We start from the raw sequence: 20,805 nt of genomic DNA, 5'->3' as shown, positions 1-20,805 counted from the left end.
GAGATAATATAGTTCTAAAACTAGATTGCCTTTCACAAACAAATTCTCACTGATTCCCACTGGTCCATTCTCTTAAGGAAGGTCTTCTATCCCAGATGAGGAGGCAGAAGGTCTCCTTTACCATAATTCCCTGTTACTTCTTAAGAGCACAAAACACAGGCACAGAAAGTGAGGTTAAATGCCTGGTACTTCTAAAAAACTAGCTAATTCCTCCTCTTTTTCTCTATAGCACTTATAAATAAAGTCAAGTGTGTTTTGTGTCAGTGATGCAGAAGGGTAGACGTCAGGTCTGAAGTCTCAGGTTCAAAATTTAAGGTTTTTTAAATTACACTTTTATAAATGCCAAGGCCATGGAGGTACCCCACAAGTCTGGGCAGGCAATTTTGGTCACAATCAGGAATTACTCCTTGCTTCCCTACTTACTCCATTACACTTTGGTGCAAAAGTGCTCCTGCCATATAATGTATAAGCAGATGAATCTCTCCACTGTACTTAGGGATCTTGTAGGTATTAAGATATTGTATCAACTAAACGTATCTTACTGTGTGCATCTAGGGGGGAAATAGGAAGTACTACTGCAAGTAAATTCCCATTAAACTGCTACATTTCTTCTTTCCTTTAGTTGAATTACTACTTTGGCTTTGCCCACTGTCATGATTTTTTGTTTTTAAGTTCTTTCTACTAAACCAAGTAGGAACAGGCTGTATGTGAAATAACAAAAGTTATGCTGCTATTTTTCTTATGAAATTATTCAAAAATACACACAACTTAGGTTCAAACCACAAATTCATGACCAAACATGGAAATACACTTTTATTCATGTTCCCATGAACTTTTACCTATAGAAGCCAGTGAGAAATCAGCCATTGATACCACTGTGAGCGGGTCAGATCATTCAGAAAAAAATGTAACAGGATAATGTCACCCTGGAATTAAATAAGTTCTGTAAAAAAACCACAAGTGGTAATCAAAACGTACAATGGTCTGATCTATATTAAGCATTTTCTCTCAACTCCATCAAAAGGTTAAAGACAGTTATAAATACACTGTCTTCTAGAACTGGCTTAACAGAGGCAACACGGGCAGAATCATGGACCGTGTCTGATGTTTAAAAGCTGTAACATTTGCTGCCCCACTGACACCATGGTTTGCCCAGTGGAAAGAACAGGATTTCTCTTAGAGAATACACTGCACGTGGTAATTTGCAGAAAACAGTATCCGTGTCTCTGTCTAGAATTTACGCATCCACAGATCACACCCTGTTTGAGTACCTGCTGTACTCTGAGGAGAAGAGGACATTCATCTTCAAGGCCATGGAGCTTCCAAAAATACCTGCCTTCCATGGCAGTACTAACAGGACATTAAATAAGAAAAGCAATTGCACCTCCATAGTTAATTTTGCAATTATATTCCCTCAGAAAACATACTGTCATCACTAATGTACAGGCTCTCACCTCATATTCCTGGCAGAATCCAGTAGTCTCAGACTCAGGGCTCAAGACAGAACCTCCCGGAGCCCCTGGGTTTTTAAGGCAGATGTCTCCCAGAGCAGGGGTATGGACATGCCACTGCCCTACTCATACCTACATGGGACAATCTATCCAAAGAAAGTGACTAAATGAAACAAGGTTTCTAGTCACAAATGTCTTACCTTGAAAAATGACATAAATTAAACACACCCTACCGGCTGGACCTTATCGCATCCTAAAGCCCAGGGTTTACCCAAAACCCCAAAACCCAACAGCCCTTTTTGCCTCTTCTGATTTTTGTCCATTAGGATAAAAGAACTCTGTTCCCATAGGACCTCCGTTTCTCAAAGGCATTTCTCTTGCTGTCCATGCAGTTCACAAAGTAGGAATCCATCTCAGCTCAGGAGTGTGGTTGATTTCTGCCAAATTGCACTGGGAGACTTTCTAAAGTCAGGGGCCTTGCTGGCAGAAAGCAACTGCTGCATTTGTATGGAAAAGCTGTTGAGTTGAACTGTAACCTGCTGTGCCAGAAAATGTCCTCTGGCCCCAACTGTCCATGAAGCATCACATCTGGGCTGAGACAGCAATGTTGTGAACCAGAACACAAGTTAACACCTTGGTTTAACTAATGGCTTTCATACACCAGAACAGAATTCATAACTTTATATGGGGATATTTCACACATGGTTATAAATAGGCCTAAAATCTCCTGAGCTGCTCACTTACTTTAAGGAAAAAAGTAACAATGATTCCTTAAGTTTCTGTTTCTGGTTAACGCTGAAGATGAGAAACTGTTAAAAAACCAACAGCAGAAAGAAGACAAACATCTGGTAAAAACCTGTTGAACTAAAATAGAGTCCTACATACTGATCTGAGATAAAGAAGCAGAACCTACTGTTTGGAAATCTCTTCCAAGATTAGGGACTCTTCCAAGTCCACCAAACTAGCAGTGAGTGCATAAAAGGTGTATGCATAAATCCTGGCTTTAGAGAAAATCAGTAATGGAAAAATTCATTATATGTCTATGTCATACAAATTAAGCAGTCAAAACCACAACACACAGTCACGATCTTGTTATGGGTGAAACATTCCTGTGTATGACTTTACAATGTCAAACTTTTAACATCCACAATTATCTATAATTTCCTGACACTGTAAAACACTTTGGCACCTTGTTGTAAAAATTTTCCAGAGACCAATTTCAGGATCATAGAACCACAGAATGGTTTGGGTTGGAAGGGACCTTTAAAGACCATCTAGTCCAACCCCTCTGCCATGGCCCGAGACATCTTCCACTAGATCAGGTTGCTCAAAGCCCCATACAGCCTGGCCTTGAACACTTCCAGGGATGGGGCATCCCCAACTTCTCAGGCAACCTGTTCCAGAATCTCACAACCCTCATTGCAAAAAATGTCTTCCTTATGTCCAATCTTAACCTACCCTCTTTCAATTTCAAACCATGATCCCTTGTCCTGTCACTACAGGCCTTGGTAAAAAGTCTGTCCTCTTCCTTCTTAGAAGCCCTCTTTTTATATTGGAAGGCTGCAATAAGGTCTCCCTGAAGCCTTCTCTTCTCCACACTGAACAACCCCAACGCTCTCAGTCTTTCTTCACAGCAGAGGTGTTCTGGCCCCAGGATGACGTATCAGAAGTGACACCCTAACACATATATTGTGTTTAATGGTCAGACAGTGGAAGGAGATTAATTTTCATCTCCCAAGTGTAAGACTCAGGAAACATGCAGAGAGAGGTGAACACAGTACACAGAGGAGAGCAGTCTCCCGGAGGACAAAGGGACACCCCAAAGGATTCCGGACAGCTACAGTGCAGTGACCAGATTTAGGTTTTTTGCTTGGCAAGCTCTCCTTCAGCTCAGGTAACCACCTTGCTAACTCATCAAACTTTGCAGCCTTTGCCTAGTAATTTGGACAAGCCAGACATTGAATTCCTCAGACTTTGCTTTCAATGACTTGAAATTGGCTTCGCAACAATTAACTCATGGTTATTGTCAAGCATCTGCCAGCTTGGCCTTACTCTCCTAGTGACAGTGATGCTGGATTACCCTTTTTGCTTGCCCCAGAGGATACCTAACACCTATTCACATTCAGCTTTCAGCACTCCCCAGGTTGCCCAAGCAGCATCAGACAGAAGAGTTTGCCCAAGGCTTCAACTACCTACAGCTCCAGAGGAACCTCTGATGCATGACAAACTAAAGCTGACAGCATTTTTAGTAAATAATGTTCTCCATTAGCTACCAGAGCTATAAAACCAAAGCTTCTGGTCAGTCAATGCCCTTCTGTTTCCATTTACGGTTAAGAATGCAAAAACTTGACCGTAATTTCTTTCCCACTTTCCTCAGCCTGTTCCAATTTTGGGACAGAATTCAGTCCAGTCAAAAATACTTTTAAACAATGTGGTTTATTTATAATCAGAAAAGTGGTCTTAGCAATCATCAAAATTACTAGAAGTTACTAAATTTAAAACACAATGACTGCATTTCCTTCTCTCCCCATACAGAGCAACAGATTGAGCAGAAAATCTGAGGGCTGCTGTACATAGCTCAGCAGAATTCCCTCCCTTCACGAACAGCTGCAGCTAGAGCCAGGAAAAAAAACCCCAAAAGCAAAAAATCTCAAACCAGCCAAACAAACATAATACTAGGAATGGCAAAGAATATGAAATAAATAATCTCTTTTAAGTATAGTAGTTCACTTATACTTTCTGAGTACTACCACCTACCCAAAAAAGATGACCGCAAAGGGAGATGTAGCAGTGGCAATAAGAACTGTTAAGATTAAAAGAATCAGTATAATTTGGGTTACATAAGATTTAAAGGAGAGGAGATACTGTAAGCATATGTAGAATAAAGAAGCAAAATTGCAAAAAAGCAGCCACTCAACAAAATAAGGGACAAACTGAGAAAGGTATAAGAAAACAGGCTTTCACTAAGCACATAGTTTACTTGCAATGGTCCTTATGAAAAGATGATGCTGAAGTCAAGAACTAGCAAAACTCAAAGTTAGAATTACAGTAAGACTATCCAGAAGCATAACAAAAGGAAAGCCAAGTGGCAACCTCACATGTGAAAGTAAATTAGAGATGAAGGAGAAGCTGATTACAACTGGCATCTGCTCATTAAGAGTTATTTTACACTGTCTGCTGCATCCGCATCTGGTATTACCTATTCTCAAGAAAAAAAATACACCACCAAGAGAAAAAAAATCAGTCCCCATCTCCCTAAGACAACACTAGAAATGCTCTGAGAGACTCCATCACAGAGGTTTCTCTGTTCCGTGTAGTTTCTGGAGCACAGCCGGCTAGAACACACAAAACCCCCTACACTGCTTGAAAATATCAAGAACACGTTAAAAACCTTGCTTTACAGGTAACAGGAAACTGACAATTTCCAGACTAACCTGAAGAAGTTTTCAACATGCATTACATTACGTTTGAACAGGAGCCTGTCTTGTCTTCCCAAGTTAGCACCGCAATCTGTCACACTTACTCCAGCTAAGGTCACACTCCACAAAAGCAAAATCAAGACTAAGAATGTAGTCTGACAGGTATTTCTGACTGCAGGTCAGGTGTTAAGTGATTTTTCACTGTGAATGGCTGTTGTCTCTGCTCTCCCTACCCGGGGTAACCCCCAAAGATCTGCTGGTGTAACAGCACGCAAGCCAATCTACACATCAGCTCTACCTGAGGGGTGGAATCATAGAATCATTTAGGTTGAAAAACACCTTTAAGATTATCAAGTCTAACTGTTAAATTGAGGTCACAACCACAACCAAGCAAAGCCACTTTATGGAAAAAGTGTTTGAGCTAACTGAGATCACTTCATCTTGCCACATCTGTCCAGATGCATACCTGCTTTTGCAGCACAAGTCTGCTGGTCAACAGCAATGAGGTGTTTCCCACAGAAGGCTTCAAGTACATTGGCCTTCACACTGCATGAAATCTAACCATTATTCAGCTGATTTTTACTCTTTGTTCTCCCAGGTCAGGGCTATATAACAGCCAAGGTTTCATCTGCCTTTGGAGTGAAACTCTCAACATTTTGCCTCCACTCAGATTTTACAGCAATACTACCAATAGGTGTTAATTATATTGCATAAGGGACAAAAAGAGGAAAATCACTGTTTTGGTAATAAAGACACTGCTTCTTAGTAACCTCTGGATGCCAGTCTCCAGCTTATTAAGCATCATTTCCCATTCTCCCATACAACACAATGAACTCATGTGTCTGACCACTGGAAATGAACTTTCATGGCAATTAAACACTATCCTTCCTGCCTATTTATTTTCAATCAAAGGACCTTTCCCAGGAAAGCAGAGAGCCTAGTTCCAACCAGAAGTAGAGGAAATGAAAATAAACGCTAGCGAGGAGGCAATACCTTTTATGTCATCTGCGATGGCTCCTCAAGGGTTTCACAGAGGATGCAAATATGGAAAGGAAAGCTGTTATGTTCTCACTCTCCCTACAAGCTAGATGTTAAAAACTTTTCACCTAAATTTGGTTTTAAAATTGTAAAAAATTTTTACACATAGATTTTGAACTCTTTCCATATCGTCTTCCATGTTCCTCCATGTGTCACAAATTTGGGAAGGGGCTGTGCTGACCTGGCTGAAATGAGAAAAAAGTAAATTCAAATACAACTGGAGGAAGAGCATGTGAGAAAGTTAGCACTCATTTAAGATCTGCAGAGTAAAGGAGAACTTGACACTCAAATGATACTGGTTAACGTTTGACAAATAAATCAATAAATCAGGCATTATTTGCCTTTTCCTTTACATATGAATTGTTTTTAATGAAAAATATGCAGTAAGCCCCACTCATACTTCACATTCACTTATATGTTCTCAGCTTTAGATATTACAATACAATTGGACAAATTTAGCCATTAAAAGTATTTCCATAGGAAACTACTTTACATGTAAATTTCTTTTAATTCTTCTGACCTTGCCATTGTTCAGCATTAGAAGATGTGGTAAGATAAGGAAGGGCCAAGGGCTTGTCTGCCCTTGTCAGCTATTATTTCAAAGTCACTGCCCTTGAAATTATTTTATACCATGTTAAATGCAAAAGAGAAAAAGCCTGAAATATATATTATGCAAAGAGATGTAGGAGATGACGCATCGGAACAGAAAGCCTATCCCTATGCCCTTGACATTCAATATGAGTTGCTGGTAGCTGTACAAATTTGTTTTCTTGTATTCTCTCTTTGAAATCTCTCTACAAATTTTAGTTAAGCTGCTGCCTCGATGGACATTAGCAAATATTTACAGCTGAGGTTGCTCTTACTAAAATACTTCACAGACAAAAATTTTAGGTATTTAAATTGCTTCTAGTATGCCTTATTACAAGTCTCCTTAGCTGAAGTCGTGGTTCACTTACAACAAGCCACATGCACAAAAAAAAAATTAATAACCAGGAAGCAGGTGGGGACCTGGCATTAACAAACCACTGAGACCTGCTCAGCCCTTGGCAACCTATCCTAAACTATACCTGCAGGGTTATTTTTCATTTTTTACCGTTTACATTTATCTCCAGTCTGTCTGGGTAAATCACATAAAGATGGGAGCTAGCATTTAATACACAGCTGTACAAAGACTGGTCACCTGAGCCCCAATGTAGTGGAAACTCCCCAAATAAGCCCATGGATAAAATCCCAATGAAGCAGATGCGCGCTATTCCAGGGGCCCCTGATGCTGAAGAGTCTGTTTTAACTGTCTGAGCAGCTGCAAACACCTACATTTTTGAAGGACACTATTATGTATACACAAAACATCAATGGCACTCCAGAGAAAGAACATAAAGCAGATGGAGAACAAACTGAATGAACAGAACTAGAGCTTGATTGATTTGATATATAAAAGAACAATGATTTATAAAAGAACAAGCTGCTATACAATTCTTTTAGCAAGGCAGACCTAAGAATCAAAGTAAAGCAACAACTTCTTTCCTGACAACTCCCTAATAAAAAATGTCAAATACTAAAAATGAGTGATACACATATTCTTATTTTATAAAGATGATATTGAATCAAATGGGGCATGTTTTAAGACTTGTATCAGTGTCCGTAGTTAACAGGTGCCTGAATGGATCAGCTGTATTTGGGGTGGGGGCGGGGGGAGCCACCACCTTTAATTTGTACATACACAAAACCAATACCGAGAAATATGTCTGAATGTATACAGAAATGGTCACACAGATGACACACAAGATCCACCTAATAACTACTGGGGAGGAGAAGAACCTCCAGGAAATTAAGCTAATTTTGCTGTTTGTACAGAATAAGCCAGCCAGAGACGGGCATGCATCAGGCTGTGCTTGTAAGGGGCTCCACAAGAAAGCGCCCTGAGCCATGTCCAGGAAAGGGCTGTACGTGCAGAGGTGTTCTGCACCAGCCTTCAAAGCCTTCTGCTGTGGGTGAGCCCGGTGGGACGGCGGGATGGCGCACCTCCCGCTGCCCGACCCGCTGCGGCTGCACAGCGCAGGCGGCCTGCGGGGACTGCGGGGCCTGCGGGGCCTGCGGGCAGCTCCTCCGCCATGGCAGGCTGCACCCACACCGCAGGATAAACTAGTGCGAGTTTTCCAAACCTTGAAAAATTAAGTCTGTAAAAATGCTTTGCGGCCTTAACAAAGGCAGTGGGTTGAGCAAAGACTGGTAGGCCGGTACCAGTTACCCCCTCAGCACTGTGAACTGTCCTCACGGTCTCAGCTCCACAGGTACCAGCACACAGACGCAGCACCCATCACCACAACTGTTTCAAACTCACAGCCTAGCTTATTTTGTGGTAATCACTTCAGGAAGATAAATATAAGAACTTTAGTCAGTAATTAGTCTTGATTTAGTCCTCCATTTTCCATTTTTTTCCTGACACAAATAAATTTTTGGTGGCCTTACAGCAGCCACCATTGTTCCTTCAACTTACTGCAGCCCAGGACCTGGGTCTCATGAACCTCCCCTTCCATCTGACCTTGCAAAAGCAATCTAGAGGATGACGTCGCAAGCAGACTTCCGAAAGTCAAAGGTGGGACTTTGTCTTACAACTACATCAGCTGTAGGACAGCCCTACAACTATATTTCTTACCTACCACATGACTGTGTTCAACTTAATACTTCTCCTCTGTGGGTAACCTGATGCAATATAATGACAGTTAAGGGTCTCCCCTTGCCTACGAAGGCACTCCATCACATTCACAAGTTTACTGCGGGGGCGGCTGCCTGTGCGCGCACGCGCCTGCCGTTGGAAACAGACGACAACCCTCCGTTAGGTCTCTGACACACAATCAGACCTATGGTTTTTTCATATTACCGAAGCCGCCTCTCCTTGCCCCTGGATCGCCTCCTGTCTCTTTAACAGGATGCCCTCTAGTGCGTGACCTGCACATGGACTTCTCCACTTTTGCCCACATTACTGCATATCAAATGCAAAATCTGTTCCAGACAGCCTAGGCAAGGCACGGTGCAGGGCCCAGCTCGAGCACTAAGGAAAGGAACTAACAAAGACAAGGGGAAAAAAAAATACCTACAAACCAACAGCACAGAACAAAAGTCTAACCTTACTGTTTCCATCTGAACAACAACCACTGGGAAATGCAAGTGACTCAAATGCAAGTACATTATTATGGCTTCTAGTTAGTTTTCTGCATGATAAACATCTGCTGAGTTGAAACCGTAACTTCATCCCCTTCACAAACAAATTCAGTGAATCCTTTCTACTGAACTTAAACTGCAGTGTGCCAAACAAGCAGTAACGTTAACGGTCTCTGTAAATCAAGATGCAGTTTATTTTGTTCACTATAAATTAAGAATAAAACTCAAATTTCAGATCATTTCCATCTACTGCCATGCAGCGCTGGCAATCCCTCGACCAGAGGGCCCCGCATTTTAAGAACAATGTTGAGGACCCAGATCAGCCAATGTTCATCTTGCTGAACTGCAGCATTCACAGAGAGCAAACACCATAACCAAATCTGTTTGAAATGGTGTGTATTTTTGGTTTATTATTATTTTATGGTGTTCTTACACCTCTCATTAACTTTTATTCCAAACTGACGGCGTAACTTCCTGCAAAAACAACAGCTACAATGCGCAGTACAGAATTACACTAGCATAAAAGGATACTGTGCCACTATATACATGTGCACGTAATATACTGTAGATCAGATATTTTCTTTCAGTTAGCAAAGCGCTTTCTGGTGTATTACTATGCTTATTATAAAGAGTATATAAGTAAGTGCATGTTAATAAGTAAACTAATGGCTGACTAAAGCATCTAGGTGATGAAATAGCATGGGTGCTTCTGAAGACATTGCCCTGTACATTTAATACCAGTCTGCATGTTTAAAACACATACCCCAAATAAACTAAGGCTTTCAACGAGAGAAGATACTTTTAATACCAATTTATTTTCACCTTAAAGACCAAAGGCAGATACAAATCTAAGGAAGGAGAGGGAAGGAAGAGGATGAAGCCCTTAGTTAAAAGGCAGGCTCAGATACAGCTGGTGAGGGCACACGTACACGGCACTGCTTCCATACACAAATAGAAAACACACCCAGAGAACTGCAGAGCCCATCCCGCACAAAACACATCACTACCTGCTCTGTTGAGACAACGGGTTCCCCCTGATCCTTACACAAGGAGAAAGTTTCTGAAAGGCTAAGCCCTGGACCCCCTCTGCCGCAGCCCACGGTGCCTGTGGGGGGATGTCAGCCCCCCTGAGCACTGCCAGCCCCTTTGCTCCCAAAACAAAGGCACTGGTGAGAAAAGGCTTCATAAAATTTCATTGCTTTCAGCATTCTTCTCCCTTAAATGATTCTCTGTCACATTAGATTAGAGAAGGAAAAGAAATGCAAAATTAAACAAGAGATTTCAGTTGGCAGGCCTCTCGTTATTCATTTACTGTTTACTATTGATTTTTGTCCCTGTGCAGAAGGATCACGTACGTGCACGCTGAAAGAGGACGACTGTGATTTACAGAGGGCTGTGTATGTAAGGGAGCACAATGGCTGGAGAGGCTCTCTGGATTATCTCTGTGCCGGTTTTGGGATTGTTGGTTTTGTTTTTTTAAACTAAGAAAGTCTCCCGTGTTCACCCTGAGCTAAACCACAAACTCCCCTGTAGCTCTACGGGTCCACTGCAAAGATGCAAAGAGGTTGTAACTTGGAGTGGAGGATCTAAGATGCTGGGTGATCCCCAGGGTGGCAGCTGCCCTCCCAATGAACCAAGCTGCGTCAGCATTTACAGCCACCGAGCTGCCTTACAATAACCGACCAGCAGCTGCTCTCACTTGCACCAACAAACAAAATGGCCCCAAGCAGCTCCGCAGCAAAGCTGAGAGTCCAGCGGGATACAAACCCACGCACTTCTGCCATCTATAAGAGGAACTCCACCGTATCTAGGGAAGAACAGATCTGTAGTGAAGATATTACAGGGTATTTATTTCAAGCCTGTATTACTAGCTCACCCAAGGGATGTAGCAAGTGATGCTGAGTGGCCCTGCACATCGCTGACTCTGCACCCCAACTACAGAGCACCTGTAGGGCTGTGTATTTATAGACCTAGACCTCAAACACAAGGGGACAGTACTATATAATTATTCAGAAACCTAAATAAAACAAACTACCTAATAAAGATGTTGTTCCAGAACCAGTCAGTGCCAGCTTGAATGTGGCCCATAGAAAAATTGGGATTTTTTGGTCTACTTGAGTTTTAGAAGACAGCAGAATATTACTTGAAACAAAATGCCATTTTCAGCTGAGTGATTTACTCATTACTGTTTTCGGCTTATATTGTGTAAAATTCATCACGTCAGAAAGCTTACAATACTTCGTAAAACTGAAAATTTATCTTGCAACTTCAAGAGCTTAAAAAAACGTGTGTGAAGAGAATTGACTAGACCTCTGTAAATAGAAAAGCACCTGAGAAACTTCGCAGTTTAGGTTTAGATAAGTCAGCTTTTTTAACACAAAATACACACTAAATATCTTTATTTAAACGCTGCCTAACCTGCACTGCTATCCATTCTCAGTTCCCTGATACCTGTGATGTTCCAAACACAGGAAGGCAGCGAACGTCCAGACTTTTTTCACATTGCTGGGGGGTGTTTGGGAAATTGCCCTCTTCTACCAGGACCTAAAGTCTAGGAACTCCCCCGGCAACACAGTTGTTTCATTAAGAGTCAGCAGGTACTTTGCTGACTGCTTCAAGGAGGCCAGAACCGCAACACAGACATTCTCAAAATAATTGTGGAAAGTTAAATTCCATTTCTACCTCACAGACATCAATCTATTAGCTCAGGCTTTAAAATAAAGCAATTATCAGGCATGTACAAGTAACACCCACAAGACCTGGGATGTTCAAAGATTCCCCTCTGCTTTGGTGAGGGCAAAAGGCACAGAAATAAAACTGTATCTGCTAAAAGTCAGACTGAGTTACACCTTAAGAGTTATATAAAAAAACCCTTAAGATGTATCAAAAATCAGAAAAACCAGTAAAATTACTTCAACAACATAAATAATGAGAGAGCAAAGTGACAAATAGGATACAATAGCCCTCAAAACGAACTGAATACTTATTTCACTTTTGAGTGGGAACAAAACTACTGAATGTGGAGGAAAAAAATAATAAAAAGTGCAAGAAAAGAGATATTGTGACAGGAGAAAGAGAGACATGATTCAAAGAGCTTAACATGTCAAGACATGGCTGAGTGCAAGATGAAGGGGATATACACAAACCACCTTACCGAAAGAAGTGGCATTTGAAAAAATTAAGCCCGGCATCAAGGCAGTTCTAATAAACTGATGAAACTCCCCAAACTATGCCAGAATATCTCATATTTTTATATTTAATATGCAGACCCAAGCTACTGCACTACTGACAAAGCAGAATTACGTGAAACTTCAACATTTTAAAGATAACGATAAATTAAGCAACAGAGGTAAATGAAAAATTGGATAAAATGCAAAACAAGTAAATCATGCTAGACCAACCAGATGTGTCTCTTTATTAAAAATAGCCAGTTTTTCAGCCAAGAAAAATGAGCAGCTCTAAACTGTCTGGATTTCAGCAAAGTGTTTGACAGTGCCATAGGAAGTTAGTTAAAACAGGAGACATGGGTAAGAGAGAAAGGAATTGGCAGAAATGGAGAAACCTGCAACTGACCTGGCAGCACTGGGCTATGAGGAGAACCCCTAGCTGCCAAATGAACGTTGTTGAACATTTTCATTACCAAAACCAGAAGGGTACAGAAGGTGGCTGGTATGAGCTGCCAGAGAAGCTGGACCAAAGTTAATGGTGCAGAGGGCAAGGGACCAGCAAGGGCTTCTGCTCACAGCTGACCAGCTGGTGTGACAGGTCCACACCTACTACGTGACCACATACTGTTGCGCTCCACCAAGGAGATACCAACACAAACCCAGGCAGTTTTAACCGTATGACTACATATCTTTCCAGTGCAAGGCAAGAAAGATTAATTAACTATATAAAGCAGTTAACAAAGCCTTACCTTAGCATACGATGTACAACACCGGTTACACAATTACAAAACGGGCAGAAAACTGAAGTAGACTATTACTAGTATGACCAAGGACATCCAGCCATTTCAGGAGAGCAGGCTAGAACAGCCTAACAGACTCAACCTCATAAGGGGAGGACAAACAGGGAAGACTCCACGTGAGTATGCTGGGAACCGGTCCCCATGGCAGTGGTGCGGTTCCTGAAGGTAAAAGAGTGAGCTGCCATGAGCATGAACATGTGCAAGCCAGCCACAAGCACAACTGGGCTGGAGTAAGAGCAAGGTTTCTATCCATCAAGAGTCATCAAGTTCTGGAAAAATCTTTCAGTGCGGTGGTTTATGGGAAGATAACATAAAGATGACAGAGGACTGGAGTCAGGGACCCAGAGAGCCCTGTCCATCTCTCCAGCCCCACACAGCACAGCTCCTACCCACCCCTCACACGAGGCAGAGGAGCTACACTACGACATCAAGGGTGAAAACCCTGGCTCCCGTATAGCCACTGACAAAATGCCCTCAACTGTAACACAGGCCAAATGCTCACTCACCAGGTCCAGGGAAATCTTGCAGTCTGGGCATCTTCAGAAGTCCTGGAGCTAATGAGAGCTCCTCATGGCTTGTGTTTCCCCAAGACTACATGGCTTTTGGGGCTGCTCCTAACACAGCTGTGATCAGCACTATAACTGATAACCACAGAGTCCTGGACAACAATTTCTGGAAGGAAATCCAAGTTAGGAATATGTAGAGCAATATTTATTGCTGGGGGTTTTTTCTTGTGTTTGTATCACTCATCCTTTGTTCTGACCCAAAGAGCTGAACAGACAGACACTGGGACCAGAAGGCACTTCTATGCCACCCAACACTGCAGCCTACTCTGAGCAGGCAGGTAAATCCATGAAGTTTAAGCAGTATCGAGGAGACACTTCTGGCTCCTGAAAGCTGTAGGTCTGCATCAGCGCAGCCCTGCAAAAGGCCTCCTCAGCTCCTTCTCTCAGCAGGGAGGGCTCATCAGCTCAGCTGCAGCATCACGCTGCTGCACAAAATCAGCTTCTGCTCGAGAAGTGGCTTGAGTAGCACTCTGTCCCCTTGTCCCCTGCACAGGGTATGACAGGCCAGCTGCACACCTTCTCCTACTGCGGTCTGGTTTAACCTTCTCTCTGAAAACTGAGGAAACTACTAGCCTGGGACTCTTAAGACGAGATTTGTATAAAACATACCAGCTGGCTAGGCTGCTATCAAGTTCGCTTCGGCATTAAAAATAGCAAGAGAAATTTCACATGGAAGATTAAGTGCATTAGCGGATCATATAACCTTGCTCGAGACAAAGCCACGCTGTAAACAATTTTCAGTCCTCAGCATGAAAGATACAGGCAGTGCCAAGAAAACATTTAGTTATGTGAAGATCAATATCTATGACACTCCCAGGTCACAAGCGTATTTTCTTGAGAAATAAATGGCAGCCTTACAACACAAAATGACAATGATAACATTTCTTGCGCTTTAAATCTGATATCTGAGTGTCTTGCCACTAAGCACAAGACCTAACATATCAACCCAACAGGCTTGACATTTAATAAGCCAAGTTTATTTCTAGAAAGTGAGCTGGAAATTAAATCTCATGGTTGAAGTTGGCACACGGTGCAGAAGAGGAATCTTACGATGGCTGCATTTCATTTTTGCCCTATAGCTTTCATCCTTCTAATTGGTATATTTAAGTGCACTTAATCACTTAAGCATTGAATCTACCACAGTGATAAATCTCCAGTTTAGACCCCACAATAATATATCTTTGTCTTCTCTCAGCAGCTGGCGAGATTTGATTTGGACTTAGAATTTAGGTCCTTTTCTCAGGCTTAACAGTAACAACTTGTTTGTTCTGCCTGCTGAAAGCACGATATTAACTCTTGTCTTTAAATGTATTATCGTTGCTTAAGCTTAGTGTTCTCAGTGTTAAAATTGGTTGCCCTTCTGCAGTGCCCAACTAAGAAACACACAGACAAAAAAAGATCCAATTAGCCTGTGCTGGGAGTTTACAAAGCAACTTTCACTCATTAGTATTTACACAGCATCACTGGTCCGCATGACACTTCACAGGCACGAGGACGAGATGGAGTTTATAACACAATCTTTCAATAGATGCCTCCAGCGCCACAAAGAGCTAATTGAAAAACAGGTGGAAGGGCCTTCAGACACCCCCTTTAACAGCCAACAGAGGAGTAACATCCCAGCAAGCAGCTCATGGTTTGGCCACAGGACCAAGCCAGGTTTTAGCTTAAATTCTTTGACAAGTGCCCTAAATGCGTTCCTGAAGTAGCTCCGGTAAAAACCAGTAACAACTAGATGTGACCATCAAATTACAAGAGGGGAAACTGCCTTCGGACCAAATTGGCTGGGGACTCTATCCCCAGTTTTGTTACCGGTTTCCCACAGTACCCTGGTAAACTACTTAGGCCCCAGTTGTTAAGAATTCATGCATATTACTTACGTTTGCAGCAAGCCCCTGGACCCATGCTTGCAGAACAAACCATGCCATTAAAGACTTGCAGGATCAGGGTCTCACTTCCCTGTGCCTTAGCTCTCCCTGTACAGTTCAACGTAACTCTGGGTTGTACTCAAAATACCAACAAATACCTGGAGCAGGGCCTTATTTTGTTAAATACAAAACACCTTCTTCAACAACTAGCCTTGCTACAAAAAAGCTGAATCCTGACTTGTTGCGGCTGCTGCACAAAAGACTGCATCTTCATCTTTTTCTGACGGTGCTGTTCATTTCTGTAGATTGTAGTCCAGAAGAAACTGCTCAGTCACCCAAAGTTAAGTCACCACTTCAGCGGGTTTGTTTGCTTTACCACTTGCCAACAAGCCAAATTAACTCTCCCTGAAGCGCAGAGCTTGCCAGCTGACCAAGCTACACGCACAGCCTTGGCCTCGGTGGGGACAGTGGCCCGGCACGTGCACAGAAGACCTGGCACATCCAGGGACTACCGGAGCCTCTGCGCTTGCAGAATGTACCTGCACACCCTCAGAAATTGCTTCCAGCTGGCTGCTGGTTTGGTTGGGGTTTTTTGTTAAAATCTCAGCATGATAGTGTTTTTGCTAGTCAGCTCTCCTGTTTATCATGGGCCGTTAGATTTCAGTCCCAGTTCCCCCACTACTGAGCTCAGCAGTCCTCATCACGCTGACAGTCTTAATACCACGATAGCCAAAGCTGCAAAGCCAGAGCATCACTCGCCATATAGCAGCTGGGTCCAAACACGTAAATCTCCAAATCTTTTAAAACATACTTTGTACGTGAATTCCTCTGGATTCAGCTTGCAGCCACCCATTTTTGTGAGATTTGTCTCCCCTGTATTAAAGACTACTTCAGAACCTGCTGGTTTGTTCCCACCGTATACTTTACAGTGCATGCAACCACCTCTCAATTCTTTGTTTCTATTAAAGTGAGGGCACTGCATGCAGCATCTCTCACAGCCAGGCTGCTGCTTCAGACCACTGATAATTTTGCCTCAATTCTGCCAAGTGTAATGCATGCATTTTAATTCCAAACATTTGGGAGTATGTTTGTCAACTAGATTAAGGCTCTTACTCCTCCTTAGCTACCATCAGGGTGCTTCTGTAGCTCCTCTGTGATCAGTCAAACTGTTTGAGCTTCCTTACGCTGGCAATGTGTTTTTGCTAGACTCCGCGTAGCTCCTCTCAGAAATGCTGCAGTTTTCAGAATCCATTTTAAAACACCGGCATATCGTTGCCCCCCAAATCCCTGTTTTATCCAACATCATCATCCTAATTCCTGTTAGGTGCTGCTCTCAAGGTAGACTTCACATCCTTCTGTCTTTCACTTAACGGAGAGCAGCTTTGGCACAGAAATATGTATTTCTCCCTCTTTTCAGTCTTGTAGGCACTGACACCACTTAGCACTACTTGTGTCTTTCACAAACGCATATTTATGATCTGGAGTTCTTGCCTTGTTTACACAATAAACACCTTGTAAATTAAACAAATTTAGAAAAAAATCTATTTTAATTTTTTCCTTTAATTTAGAATTGTAGTATCCTCGTGGCCTCCCAGACAATTAGGACCCATGACCTCTGTGAACAATGGGGCTTATGTTCTTTTGGGCTAAATTTATCCAGGCACTCAGCGGATGCTTTGGGAAAATCCCACTACACATACGCAGTTTTAGGAGCACTTCTGAAGATTTTCATCAGCACATGGAGGACGTTAGGCTTCAGTTAGAAGCTGGCAGTACAACTCCATGGCTGCGTATCAGCCAGTGTTACAGTAAGCTCACTCAAGATTTTATCAAATATTATTTTGAAGGCTCTGGCTTACACACTTCCCCTGAAATATTGGCTGCAAATCTTCTAGAGCTTTTGTAGTATGAAAGTCAGTTTCTTAAAGAAGTATTTTCTGAAAACTTTGCATTTGCTACAAATGCTACAATTTCCTTCATTTGATGCTGACTGAAAAATTAAGCTTAATCAAAAAATCAAAATTCGTGGAGAAATGCCAAAATTCATAGAAAACAAGTATCATTGTACACTGCATCCATCAGGAATTGATCTAACAAGTTTTGTTAGTGCCTTCCCCCCCTCTCCCCAAGAACCCCAAGTTTCATCTATAAAGATTTTTGTCAAAAATAACACACTACTTTCATGTACATCATATTCTTTTCCATAAAAATTAAAGGGAGAGTTTCCGTGCTGAAAATGCACATGCTTAAAACGGTTAAAATCTGTTTTAAAACAGCCTCTAGAATGTTAGTCTATATCCAGGTAACAACTAATTTTTTGCAAAACTCAAAAAGGCAGATCTCTAACACCCAAACCCTGTCTGGAGGCTCAGCAGCCACTACGAATGCTTCATGGTGCTGTAACTGATGCAACTGAAGACAGAGGTTAACAGTAAACAAAACACTGTTTACTTTAATTCCATTAGAGCTGCAGAAAACTTAGGAAAGGCTTCATTTACATTCTGAGAAATGCAAAAATTAAGTCATATGGGGTCAGTGGGCAAACTATGTACCTGTAACTGATTCTGTGAAATCCATATGGAGAATTAATGTTGACCTTGCCTGAAGTGGTCATGTATTTAAAATTTTACTTTCAAGTTCTTACCAAAAAAAAAAAAAAGAAAAAAGAAAAATCTACGCTGTACTTGCAGGGAGTTAAGAGTTTTTCCGTTTCCTTTTGGTAGTATCAGAGTTTTGCCCCAGCTTTTCCATGAACACACCACCACACTGACTTCTGTAGTTTACAAAGCAGACACTTAAAGGGAAACCCATCACAATGATGGGACATGACCTTGAAAGAGGGCCAAACAACTACGAGCAAGTCCACAAACGTAAATGTAATGGTCCTTCAGTATTTCTCAAACAAACGAAGCTGTTCACTCATTTTTAATCCATTTTGTGTCTTCAGAGAGGTTCTTGGATGAACAGCAAGCATTAGAACAGGTTGCCCAGGGACGCAGTGGAATCACTATCCCTGGAAGTGTTTAAAAAACGGGTAGATGAGATGCTCAGGGACATGGTTTAGTGGTGGACTTGGCAGTGGTGGGTTAACAGTCGGACCTGATGATCTTAAAGGTCTTTTCCAACCTACATGACTCTAAGATTCTAAGGGAAAGTGTTGTTATCATAATCTTACAGGGAACAGAGAGGACTTCTGCTGTGTCCTCCTGCCCATGTGTGCCCACACTCTGACTGAGTAACCTGGTGTTGGCCAGCACTGCAAGCGTTGATGCACATCAGCCTCTTCCTTCCCCTCTCCAGACGGCTGGCACCGTGCACGGCATTTCAGGCTGTGGGCTTTAAGAAAAGCCTATTCCATGGTCACAAATCCCCCACTATTTAAAATCCTAGGTAATAACTTGAGGAGCAACGTCACAATAATAATAATGAAATCATAATGAAGAAAGACACCGTGCTCCTCAGAACACAACTTTGTCACAACCACCAGCTCCTCACCAAGGTGATGTGGGCTTCCTCCTCCAGCTCTGGTTCTCTCGGCCCCAGCAGGACCTTGCTCGTTTTCATGCTGTAGGTTTCTAGCCCTCCCTTTCTCTCGATGTTCAACTGGAAACAGTACGCGGCCGCGCTGCGGTGCAGCTGAAGTGGGATGTCCCACAGAAAGCTTTTTACAGACACCAACAGAGCTAGACTCAACCCTGAGCTCATACCCATACCTTTATTATTCACACCTTTAGGAAACCATTTTTTTCTGGTTTCTCCTACCCTCAGCAACCCAAAGGCTTCCCCGCTGCCTGCCTCATCACAACTCAGTTGCACTTACTGCTCTGGTTATTAAATCTTTCTCTTGCACTTTGAAAGGATAAATAAAATAATCAGAAACTGTTTAACTTCTGGGACTCTCTCCTTCTTAAGATATGACTAGAAAACCAAACATGTAAGAAAAACAAGCAGGGTAGCACATTTTTGGAAGAGGTGTGCCTTAGTTCAGATTAATGTGGCTTTCAGAAATTGTGCAAGTGCCAACATGGGAGGAAATACAGCATGTTATATAAAATAATCATGTTTATTCTAATTATTTTGGAGTAAGATTATAACACCTGCTTCCTCAACTACTTATTCTGTATTAAATAAAATAAAATCTGGCATATTAAGTCTTGTCTCTTGGTATGGTACAGTTATAATCATCCAAAGATTGCTACTGATAAAGGATTGTAAGGTTAGATTTGCACATCGAGCTTCAGCGAAATGAAAAAAAACCAAAACCCTGAAACACCACGATCAGTTTTAACATCAATATTTTTATGTGACAGGCTAGATTTCCCTTTGATTATATCACAGTAATGTACTCCACTGAGGATACTGAAATTACATTTGCCCCAACAGCGAGGACTTTCAAGCCTGGAAGCCCAATGAAACACACATGATGTCTGACTTCCACTACCAGAGCTACCCAAGGCTCAGGGTGTGCACACCTGTACAACATTAAAAAGGGGGGGGGGGGAAGACCCCACACTTCATCTTAATAAAACTTCCCACTACAAGTGACCACTGGACTATCTGATGAAACTCTCCGTAACTGCCCCGACCACCGCCGTTGCACAGCCCGCTGCCCAAGTCCTGGCTGAAATCCCATTTCGGGCCACACGAACACCAGGGACTTGCGTTTTGCCAGCTGATTTGAAGACTTGCAGACATGGGAAACCCACAGGTTCCTTTAGCAGCCAGTCCATGGTTTGTTAAACGTTAATGCCCGATTATGACTAAACAGAGTTTGCCCTATTGCTTCCAGTTGTCAATTCTTACTATTTTTTTAATGGTTAAAAGGCTATTTATTTCTCCCCCATGGTAACACCTCCTCACTGCACCCAAGCCACCTCCCAAGCAAAATCTCTTCTTCTGATGCTTCCCTCCAGCCGTTAAATAATTTTTCCACTACCTTCTCCAACTTGTCAACTTCCTTTTAAAACCACTGACATCAGGCATGGGAAAACAAAAATTATACAGCAGCATGAAGTGCTAGTCCTTCTGGCAGGTACTCTCCCTTACATGCCACACTAGTCCTTCATATCACAGCAGCCCACTGTGGACTCAGGTTAAGGTGTTTGATCTAAATATCTAAAACCTTCCTAAATCACTATTTCACAAGGTGCAAATCCTACCTGCAGAACTGCATTTCTCTTACCAGCTGTCTAAGCCTGCGTCTGTGAAAACCAGTTTGTTTGACCTCAACTCACCAAGAGATCCAACTTGTTCTAGGAAAATGCCTGGTCATTGTTTCTAATCACCTTATTATTCTTTTACGTCCCACAGAAGTTTTATTAGAGAGATTTATACTTT

At 42.2% G+C, this 20,805-nt stretch overlaps 1 protein-coding gene across 10 annotated transcripts in view; it reads right to left on the bottom strand.

Annotated features, from left to right (window-relative positions):
• ST7 (suppression of tumorigenicity 7) overlaps positions 1 to 20,805 on the bottom strand; it is a 151,562-nt gene that overhangs the window by 127,712 nt on the left and 3,045 nt on the right. The window contains exon 1 of one of the 10 annotated variants that reach the window (XM_080391021.1): positions 15,481 to 19,952. The exons of 5 other annotated variants lie outside the window; for them this stretch is intronic. In XM_080391021.1, coding sequence (XP_080247147.1) covers positions 15,481 to 15,523 — 43 coding nt within the window. In that variant the 5' untranslated portion in view covers positions 15,524 to 19,952. Of the gene's footprint in view, positions 1 to 839; positions 5,838 to 13,543; positions 15,441 to 15,480; positions 19,953 to 20,805 lie in introns of those variants that run through there. 4 more of the 10 variants (XM_080391014.1, XM_080391018.1, XM_080391022.1 and 1 more) reach the window with 4 other exon arrangements.

Source organism: Falco punctatus (genome assembly GCF_963210335.1).
Source record: "Falco punctatus genome assembly, chromosome: 6".
NCBI lineage: Eukaryota > Metazoa > Chordata > Aves > Falconiformes > Falconidae > Falco > Falco punctatus.
The sequence above is the reverse complement of the archived record's forward strand: the minus strand, read 5'-3'. Positions and strand labels throughout refer to the sequence as shown.